The sequence below is a fragment of the Pithys albifrons genome, chromosome 1, assembly GCF_047495875.1.
Source record: "Pithys albifrons albifrons isolate INPA30051 chromosome 1, PitAlb_v1, whole genome shotgun sequence".
Lineage (NCBI taxonomy): Eukaryota > Metazoa > Chordata > Aves > Passeriformes > Thamnophilidae > Pithys > Pithys albifrons.
In genome coordinates, this window is record NC_092458.1 from 113368449 (window position 1) to 113379433 (window position 10985).

General features: G+C 45.3%; 1 protein-coding gene across 5 annotated transcripts in view; it reads left to right on the top strand.

Moving 5' to 3' along the window:
• POU2F1 (POU class 2 homeobox 1) overlaps positions 1-6909 on the top strand; it is a 117387-nt gene extending 110478 nt beyond the window's left edge. For all 5 annotated transcript variants that reach the window (XM_071563962.1, XM_071563945.1, XM_071563953.1 and 2 more), the window contains one exon: positions 796-6909. In XM_071563962.1, the coding sequence (XP_071420063.1) occupies positions 796-1106 (311 nt within the window). In that variant the 3' untranslated portion in view covers positions 1107-6909. The remainder of the gene's footprint in view (positions 1-795) is intronic.
• The last annotated feature ends 4076 nt before the right edge of the window (positions 6910-10985 follow it).

The window sequence follows — 10985 nt, forward strand, 5'->3', positions numbered from 1 at the left end:
TCACTCATCCCAACCCTTCCCAGTGCAGGTTGCCTGAATATACCAGCTCTCTGTGGCAGGAAGCACAGACCACTATTGTGCTTAAAGATCTGAAGAAAGGCACAATGGCATTACTTTAGGAGCAAACAACAGAGGCATTTTAGTATCTGCAAGGGCTTGTGTGATTGTTATTAAAAAAAAAACAACAACTTATGATGAGACAACATCTTCTATGAGAAGAGTAGCAAGGCTGGAGAAGGGACTGGAGCACAAGTGCTGTGGGGAGAGGCTGAGGGAGCTGGGGGTGTTTAGCCTGGAGAAGAGGAGGCTCAGAGGTGACCTCAGCACTGTCTGGAACTGCCTGAAGGGAAGTTCTGGCCAGGTGGGGGTTGGTCTCTTCTCCCAGGCACTCAGCAATAGGACAAGGGGGCACGATGGGCTCAAGCTCTGCCAGGGGAAATTGAAGTTGGAGAGCAGAAGGCAATTCTTTGCAGAGAGAGTGCTCAGGCATTGGAATGGGCTGCCCAGAGAGGGGGTGGATTCCCCATCCCTGGAGGTTTTTAAGGTGAGCTTGGCCAAGGCTCTGAGTGCCATGATCTGGTAAAGGGACTGGAGTTGGACCAAGGGTTGGACTTGATGATCTCGGAGGTCTTTTCCAACCCAATCCATTCTATGATTCTGTGAACTATTAGTGGTGTAGAGAGCACACACACCAGAGAAAGGAAAATGCAGAGACCCTTTGCTTTTAGGCACATTTTGCATTGTTGCTTACTGCTAATGTTGTCTCCTCCCTGCTCAATTTCCCCATTTTCTTAGCTCTTGCATCTGGTGGCTCTCTTCCAATAACATCACTGGATGCAACTGGAAACTTGGTGTTTGCCAATGCTGGAGGTACCCCCAACATCGTAACTGCCCCTCTGTTCCTGAACCCTCAGAACCTTTCTCTGCTCACCAGCAACCCGGTTAGCTTGGTCTCTGCAGCTGCAGCCTCCGCAGGGGCCTCTGGACCAGTCGCCAGCCTTCACGCCACCTCCACCTCAGCCGAGTCCATCCAGAACTCTCTCCTCACCGTGGCCTCTGCCAGCGGGGCCACGTCCACCACCACCACTGCCTCCAAGGCACAGTGAGCCGGGCTGGGCCGCGCTGCCCGCCAGGGCGCTGTGCGGTGGGATTGGCTGCCAGCAGGGTTATGAACTGAAAATGCCGTGGGCATCCTCTCACCGCGATGCTGGGGACAAGAGAGAGAGAAGGATAAAGGAAAAAAAAATACTAAAAAAAAAGGAAACAAAAAACAAAAGCAAAACAGGAAGGATTTAAAGCTGGGACAGACATTTGCCTAATTTTATAATAAACACTGTCTTTTCAGGATCGCTTCATGGATCGGAGAACTTTCTAACCAAAAATGTAAAAAAAAAAAAAAACCACAAAAAAACACAAAAACACAAAAACACAAAAAAAGTGAAAGGACTACTTATCATTTCCAGCAGTCACAATGACAAGTTAAGGTGGGTTATCAATTCAAACATAGGAAGGGGATTTCTTGGTTCTTTTTGGTCTAAATATCTTTCTTTTTTAATTATCATTTTATAGGTCTGTTGTACAGGCCATTATGACATACAAGGTGTTTATAATCGTATCAATCATGTTGGGGGTTCCTTTCTTAACTGGTACAATTTAGGCAGGCCTGTATTACTGGTGTATCTCTATTATTATTATTGATTATTATTATTATTATTTTTATATATATAGTTTGGACGCGTTTGTCTTTTGCTCCTGGATTGTTTTCAGTGAGCTCCCACACCACGGGGGGAGGGCGGGAGGGTGGAGAGGAAGAATGGAGCACAAACAGACTTTCTGTCCTGATCTTCTGGGAATGTTCTGAACAGTTTCCTCGTCCTTGAATTTGTCCAATGCCTACTTGTAGGGGTCAGAAGAATTTACGTTCATCTTTTGTGCAGGAAGCTCAGTGTAGCAGTGGAGATCACGGTGTGCAAACTTCCAGACTGGTCTCTGCAAGGAATTACTTCTGAACTGCAGTTCTCTCAATTATTCAGACAAAATGGCCAAATTCTGCTCTTAGCTTTGTGTGCTTGGCTCCTTTCACTTCAGAGAGCGGGATGTGACCTCCCGACTGTCAGCTGTGACATACCAGTGGCTCTTCTGTTCCTGTGGTTTTGTTTTGCTGTGCAACAGCACACAAATGTTAAAAACCCCATCAAGTTACCCAGGCTAATTGGCAGTATGTAAAGCAACATCAACAATCCTGAATTCCCACCGGGGGAATTGGTCCAGGATTCCAAAAGGTCAAATTCTCCCTGTTCATAGCAATACTCCTTTTCTGATGCTTCCAACGCTGTATTGAGAAAAAACTTCCTAGCAAAGAAGAGGTTCTGGCTGCAAAACAGAGAAGCCAAGAGCACAGCAGCAGAAGTTGCCACTGTTAATCCCAACACCACAGGGACTGACTGGGGCTTTGCACACACCGGGTGATCTTGGGTGGTCTCTGCACTGTGGTGCCACTCACTGAGTACAAATGGCAATAAGTGTCTCTGCCTGGAGTGTTGGGGCTTTCCTGGCACTGTAACTACCTTTGTAGGATTGATTCTGATCTGTGTAGCAGAGGATGTTTTTGTGGATGAGGAAGAGGGATGAACTGTACAGAAGTTAGATCCGTATATTCTTAAATATACAATCTAGTATCTGAACCAAAAAAAAGAAAAGATTTTTAAGAAGAGAAGACTGGATCACTGCAATGCAGTTCACTTGGAACTTTCCATTCCTGATGGATTTAAAGGTTTCTGCCATGTGTATAAAACTAAATTACTTGTAGCTAGTGAGGATATTAGAAGAGTCCCTTTCCCACCCACCCCATTTTCTTTTGTCACCAGAGTGTCCTAAACTGATGAGCTGACGCAGCTTTGTTCATTATGTTGATGATTCAGGGGGATCCTGGAGCTCCTCATCCAAGATCCAGAAGGCAGCAACTTTAAACTCTACATATACTCTGGTTTGTGACCTGAGCATGTGGGATTTGTGTTTGCACTCAAGTGGCAGAACCCCTTATCTCTCCCCCCCGCCATGGTTTTGCTCTCTTCATCTCTAGCTCTCCACCTTCCTGTTTTACTGATATTTAAACCAATTACCCCTGAAACTTCAAAACTAGTGAACTGCAAGCAGGGAAACTAACAAATGTCCGTCCACCGTTTCTTAAGTGTTTTTGATTTTTTTATGTTTTATTTTTTTAAAACTAAGCTTGAACCAAAGTCAATTTCTAGCAAGCTGCTGTACTAATGGACTAGTTTGTATAAGTGCAGTTCAGATGCAGAGAGGCGATAGATGCTACTGACAATTTCTTTTTCATTTGTCTTTTGTTTTTATTAATTTTATATAAAAGTTGCTGCTTGTTTTTAATATTTTTTTTGGTTGGTAATTTGTGTTATCCTTGGGGCAGACTCTTAACTTGATTTTAATTTGTTTTCTTTTATTTGATGTGTAAATAGAATGGCAATGTCAGAGGATTGTTAATCCAACAGGTCCCACCTTTACCCCCCCCAGTATGGATGAATCTTAAGTATTTTTTGTGTGTCTCTGTGTCTTCAGGCTGTGCAGGAGACTTTTAGGGCTACGAATAATACTGCAAAAATGGAAATGGCCTACAGCAGTATCTTCAGAGCAGTAACAGATATAGCTGGGTGAGCTTCAGGGAGGTAGGGAAAAGTAGGAGAGGAGATGCTGGTACCCACTATGTTGGTCTGGAGACCATAGAATGGACTATAGTTTCTACCAAAGGAATGCCAAGTCCCTGGGAGTTGTTTTCAGTGGAGTAAGAGGATGGGGAGAACTGCAGCTATAGCGTTCATTCCTGGCTCTGAAAGTTCCTGCTTAACTTCCAAGGCCTGTGCAGAAGTAGGATTTATCAGGAAGCTTTTTTGTTAAAGGAGGGATACTACTGGTCTTTCCTCCGATGTATCCTCTGTTCCCTAAGGGGTTGTGGTGGGGTGGGGGGCGTGGTCCTTGTGTATATATAGGAAATACAAAGAAAGGTGGGCCTTAAATCAGTGGAAAATCCTCTCTCCAAAGTTCAAAGAGACTGTGCCATTAGCTGTCTGAATGAGTTTTCATGTCCCATTCTTGCTGGTTTGTGGTTGGGAGAGGGTCTTGTTGAGTACATATCTGGAACACTAATGCAGCTTGGATGGTTTATTTATTATAAAAATCTGCTTTTTTTCCTGACTACCTTTGCATTGGTCACATGGCTTTGGTGTGAGCACCTTATACCCCCTTACCCTCCTCCTCTCTACCCCATCACCCTCTCTGGGGCCCAGATTCCAGGGAATTTCTTAGCAAGTCTTTTTCTGAGCGAAACTGGAAACTCAGTAGCCACATATCTGAGAAGCAGCTTGTTTTTACTTGCAGAAGCTGACATAATACCCAAGCAGCACATATCCCATGGTGTCCATTGCCAGTGTGCTCTGATTGACTGTCCTAAAATATCCCTATGACTGACTGACTGTTGTCCCTGGAGCCTGCTTTTCATCACTGTCAGTGTTTTTCCGTATGGATGCTGGCTACCTCTGGTGTTTTGGTGAAACACTGGAATCAGCTTGGCAGTGGGTGCACGTCTGCCTGGTTAGAGCACAATGCTCCTTCAGAGCATGGAAAGAATCCATCATGTGCTATAACTTAGCAAATGTTTCCTTTTAAATCATAATCATGCTGGCAGCAGAAATTGATGCACCTGAAAAGAACAGTAACAATTGTATACAGAGCCAGTAAATATGATCAGAAGGAATGTCATGGTGTGTTGGAACAGGATAATGGCATCTCTTTTTCAGAGCTCCGTGTCTCTGAGAGGGTTGCTTTTCATAGTTACAAGCATGTCACAGTACACATGCAGGAGAAGAGAAGGTGACAAACTTTCTTTACAGATGAGGACAGTTGGCTCAAAAAGCAAGAGGTTTACAGAGGCACAAATGCAGAAGGTCAGGAATAAATCAGAAAATGGGCTCAGGAGGAGGTGTAGCCTGGTGATGACATTTTTTTCTGATGTTAAGGAAAACCTGTTTGGCTTTAGCACACTTGATCTCCTCAGAACACTCTGTAGTCACTGTGGAATGATTCATGAACAGCCCATAGGAAGTACACACAGATGTGGCTCCTTACAATAGTTACATCTGTCTGTTTAAATTTCCTTAAGAGGATTTACTTTGTTTCTGAGTTCCTGCACAGTGTGTATTAGCCTAAGTACATTTTTATCATGTTACTCTGAGATGGTGTGTAGGTACATACACACTTCTCTTGGAACTGTGACCTAATGCTTAAATGCCACTGAGTTATCCTGTTTCTGCAGTTGAGTTAGTGAAGGACATAGGGGCATTAATTCCTTAATTCTGTGCACATTCCTGCAAAGCAACATCCTTTAAAACAGAAATTCCCTCTTTTTTTGTTACAAATGGACCAGCACAACTTTTACAGCTGGAACCATACCACAGATATTAAACCAAAACACCATCTTGTTTATCTTAAATATAAATTCATGTTTTCTTAGATAAAGATTTACTGTACAAAAGGATCATGGAGAGACAAGTAGCTTCTCATGGTAATTTGAATGTTTTAGGACAAAGTAGTGCATCTAGTCTAAACTTTCAATACTTGTTTTCCAGCTGGAAGTTTGAAATATATATCTATTGCCATGTTAGCTTTATGAAGGATCACTATTCCCTATTCCTGTTCTGCTCCAGATGGCTGAAGGGATGTTTATCCCCAGGGCCTGAGTATCCCTGTTGGATGTACACCTGACTGTTGCCTGGGGTGGAGTGTTACCAAAGGATTAACTGCCTGCTGCCCCCCACTGCATTTAGGGGTGGCTGGTTCTCACACAGCCAACTCAAATTCCTGTATATTTTTGCAGCCAGTACATCTTACCTCTCCCTCCCAAAGTACTATAGCAATACAGAATTCAAGATCCCTGCCTTGCACAAGTTCTACCCTTTTCATTTGTTGAACCTCCTGTTGCTGCTCCTGAGTTGTTCTTTCCTTCTCAGCTGGAAGTCCCCTGAAATACTTTAAAGATATTTGACAGGGGAAGATTTGTGGGAAAGTTGTTGGCTCATGGCTTGCAATTTCTTAAAAAGTTCACATCTTTGTCTCCACGATCTGAACAGTACCCAGTTCCCTCTGTGTCAGTGCAAGTTATTTCAGTGCTTTTGGAGTGATGGAAAGCAATTCCTCTGCATATTTCACATATGAACACATAGAGTAACACATGGAAAAAAACCTTGGTATTTTTTTGGGTTATCTGTCTTCATTTGATCTGTTTGCCACTTCTCCCAGGACACTCCCAGTAGGTACACGCCCTGAGCTTTCACCCCCATGGGATAGAGGGCATTAGAAAGATTGCACTGGAACTGCAAATAGTTTAACTGTGGGAGAAAAGACATCTTTCAATCAAGTAGAACAAATAGGATCAGCATACAGAACGTATCAGGTACTTCTTTTCTGACCAAATTCCTGAACCCAGAGCAACTCCTGAGCTTTGTCTCGGGGCTGCTTTTGGCTCTGTCAGTGATACCCCGCTAAGAACCGTCCATAACTGGAATAATCTGGGCCCCCTTCTCCTTCCTTCCCTCCTCCCCTCTCTCTCCTTGTTCCTTCCCCATCTTCCCTCAGCAAAAGGTAGCACCATACAGCTCTGAGAACAATACTTGTGGGTAGCAGCTGGCTTCTGGCACCTTCATAAAATACCTCAGCATAGCTTAGCATTGTCGCAGAACTGGTTTTAAACTGAAAAAATCAGAAGAGAAAAGCAAACTTTATAAATAGTGGAGATAATTCTAGCTGTAGAGTTTAGTTGAACTGATGTTTATTATGATTGATAAACATGATTATGCTGTATGTATTTGAGATCCTGTTTATAGGTTACAACTTTATAGGGTCGGGTGGGGGTGGGTGGATGTTGGGGGCAGAGAAGGGGGGTTTGACTGTGTTAGAAGGAAAATGTTTGCTCATAAATTTTTTTCCTTGTATCTGTCTTGCCAAAGGAAACATTTTGTCGCTCCTGGGTTTGGGATTGTTGTTTGGTTGGTTTATCTGTGGTCTAATCTGCAGCACAGCACGTGGTGGCATGCAGGTTACTGATGGGGTTGCTGTTCAGGGTCCTTTCGAGTGCGCGCACACTTCCCTCCCTCTCGGCCTTCCCTTGCCCATCGCTGGGATCTGAAGATGAGGCAGCACCGACCTGGGAGGCTCGGGGGAAAAAAGGAGATGGGTCTGGCTGAGAGTCAACCTCGGTGGTGTCAATCCCTTTCAGTTGAGTCGCTCCAGAGCTGAACTGGGTCCATTGTGTTCAACTTCGGGAAGGGACAAGAATGGTTGTCGCATCTTAATCTGTCTGGGAGAGCAAAAGTGAAACAGGTTCCTTTTATCCCCCTTGTCTTGTTACTGAATGTAGGGCTTGTAGTGCTTGATAATAGGTGGAAAACTTTTTAAACACTTCCTTTTCTAATAGCAATGCTAATCCTGTCTAGACCAAAAACTATGAAAGAAAAAACCAAACTGAGAGGTGAAAGCTAACCTACTCCTAACACCTGGCTGGTCTGCCTGAAAGGGTTGAAATACTGTGAGACGGTTGTGGGAGAGGAGCTTTGAGGTGTTGTTGGCGAGGGAGTGGGTCGTTCTCCTGGCCTACGTCTTGGTGTTGTGGTGCGAGTGGTTGTTGCCTTGGGAGGGTGTTGCAGCCCCCTCTGTCTGGATTCCAAGGCTCCCTTCCCGTTTCCCTGCCAGGCTGACGGAGCAGGGAAGGAGGGGAGGGGTGTGCGTGGGGGTGTGTGCGAGTGTGTGTGTGCAGAGATCCAGAGAGGTGGGTTTCTAAAGGAGCTCAACTCCACTGGGGCGGGAGAATTCCCAGTGGCCTCGTAGGGAACCAAAGGCACTGATAAGTTGTCAGCTCTGCTGTTCTCAGAGCGGGTAAGAGGAGAAGCTGGGTGGGGGTTTTTTGAGCTTTGGGTCAGTGTCCCTTTCTCTAAGGACCTCATCTCTTTCGGGTACTCCCACCTTTTCTGCACAGAGTTGCTTTGGCTCTGTGAAGACAAACAGTGTGTGGGGTTTGCCCAGTGCTGCAGGTCTTAGGCTGATGTTGGGATACAGTCAGGGAAAACTGTTTCTTTCCTTCAAATGTGGAAGCAGTGTAGTCCAAGGTCAGAGTCTGTTCAACAGCTTTTGCATATGGTCTTTCTCTTAAGGGGGGGACCTTGAAGACTCCTTTCTTTGCTCCCCAAAGCAGCCTTGTACATGTTCATGTCTCGTGCTGTTGGGCTGAGCTGTTGTATCGGTGAACGTGGTGAGCTCTTGTGAAGAAAGGAAGGGAGGAAGGGGGAGAGGTGGGTTGTCCAGCTACTCTTCCTCCGGACACCAATCGGGTTGCAGAACTTCACTGAAAGCTTTACTAATAGAATTGTTGTTCTGACATTATGTAAAAGTGGTATTAATATTGTGTGACTTTTCAAAGAGCTAGTTAGATTTATAGATAGGTAATAGGGATATTGAAGAAATGACTTCTCAAAGAAAAGAGCACTTGGAACAAAAGAAGTGGAAAACAAGGTGTGCTTTACGGAAAACAAATCTGAGGAAGGAAATGAAACAGCTTGTGGGAGGCGAGGGAAGATGATACCCTTTGGTGTTCCTTAGTGCTGCTGAGGCTCAGCCCCAGAACTGGAACAATACCCCCTCTGCCTTATTTCATCTCTCTACCAAACAGGACATTGTCAAGTAGCTCAGACCAAAATGCTGATCTGTCTTAAATCTGTGTTGGACTGCCGGTGAATAGTCTCTGGCAGAGCTTTACATAATACCGTAAGATACTTAATTTGTCACGTTAGTTTCCCCTTTCCTCCCAAAATTGTCTTATCTGTTGTAAGCCCCACTTCAGGATTCATGACTGCCTTTGCTGAATTCTGTAGCAGCAGCTACTGAAACCCCATTCCCTGAATAATGTCGTAACTTTGTGTGCGTTCAAAGCCGACATGTTGCGGTGCTATAAGAACCTGAAATTATTTATTCATAGCAATCCTAAGGCGTAGGAATGGCATGCCAAGGGGCACAACCCCCTCGAGAAACAATGTAGGAACAAGAGCACCCATGGCAGTGTCCTGAGAACAAGGCAGTTGAGACAAACCCTTTAGTTCTCCCCCCATTCACTCTCCATGTGTCGGCTCTGTGACCCTGGTGCTCCCTGCACCTGACGAGTCCCAGGGGAGAACCCAAAGCGAAAGACTTGGAGATCAGGGCCGCTCCCTGCGAGTTCCCAGGGAGCCAGGGAAGGGAAGGGAGCGCTGCAGAGCCACCCCCGGGTGGTGTGGGGAGGGCCGGAGCAGCACCGGTCCCCGTGGTGTCCCAGGCGGTGCGTGGGAAGGACCCGGGCAGCAGCTGCTCCGTCCCCGCCAGTGCTGCTGTTCCATTTCCTTCCTCTGTGGTAGTGGCAAAGGCTGTAGGTGTGAGTAGGTGTGGGGTGTTTATCCGCCACAGGTACAGGAGCTGTCGTATACCTCATTTCTAACTCGTAACTGAGTAACTTGCTTTAACTTTTCTCCGAACCCCACAGAGTTGCCAAGTCTGCCCTCCCTCCTTTGCTCAACACTGAACTCTGGCCTATAGCACCCCGTGACCTGCAACCTGGGGACTGACCCCCTGATGCCTCTGAATGTCGCTGCTTAAAAGCTACTGCAAAGTGAGGGCAAATTGCAATCTTACCTTATTTCCTTTGGTTACAAGGGGTCCTCTTGGTTAGTCTGTGAATATCCACCCCCTCCCCTCCACTCTCTGAGGAAAAGGGCTGCCTGTACTGCCTTTTTTCCCACCCTGGGGCCACTCTGAACTCCAGGGCCAGGAGATGCTCTCAGCCCAGTGCTGCCTACATGCTACTCACTTTTTAACATGACCAAAAAAAGGTAAAAAATAGGAATCTCCAAATATTTAATTTTCTTCTTTATTATTTGACAATCCTGTATCCCTTCCCCACTCCCCAACCTGGCCAGAAGCTGCATCCTTAACCCGGTCCATCTTTATTTGAATGTAGTTCCCCTACCCCCATGGGAAAGAGAAGCTTTGTCAGGTCACGGTGGCTGCTATAAGTCGGGAGGGGGCGGTTTCTTTGTTTTGTTTTGTTCTTTTAAAATTTCCAGCCAAAACCAAAGATTTCCTAATGATTGTATAAACTCAAAACAAACAAACAAACCAAAGACAAAGGGCGTCTTCAGCACCAAGCCCATCTGTGAGGCCGGGCTGGCCAGGGCCAGGGGCTCCAGGAACAAACTCCCTGCTCCAGGGTGAACTCCGGGGGGCTTCGCAGGTGGGTTGAGGAGCTGAAGACTTGGGTGCAGGATTGGCTGCTCTGCTGGGTGCTTTAACCCTCTGGGGGCTGGGTGATGTTGATTAATACACGCTGAGGTGCACTTCTGAGCTTCCCCCCCCTCACTGCTTGGAAGAGGCTGTCCTGTTGTGAGAAATCCCTGAAAGAAGAAGAAGCAGCTTTTCATTTCTCCTCTAGTTCCTTTTTTCTAGATTTCTTTTATTTTTGCAGCACCACTGTGCAACTATGCATTGTATTTCTCAACCTTTTATGCTAGGTAGATGCCTGTGACTTTTTAACTTTTGGGGGGGGATTGCAAATGGAGGAACTTTTTACATGGATCTTTTTAATCTCAGTTGATTGGGGGGTGTTTGGTTCTAGGGTCATACAAGCTCTATCCCAAAGCAAAATCCAAATGTTAATATTATTAGCCTGATGCAGATACCAAAGATAATTTCTTTCCTGCAGAACCTTAGACTTGTGTATTAAGTACGATTACCCAGCACTTGCATTAGTCTAACCTCAGTAATTCCAAAGCTTAGATGTATATTTTGGTATATTTCTGGGATATTAAAAAATTGTCGTTTAAATTCTTGTTTGTTTCAGTGTAATGCTCTTAAAGTCATAGCATGGAGATAACTGAACTTGTCCTATTCTTAGT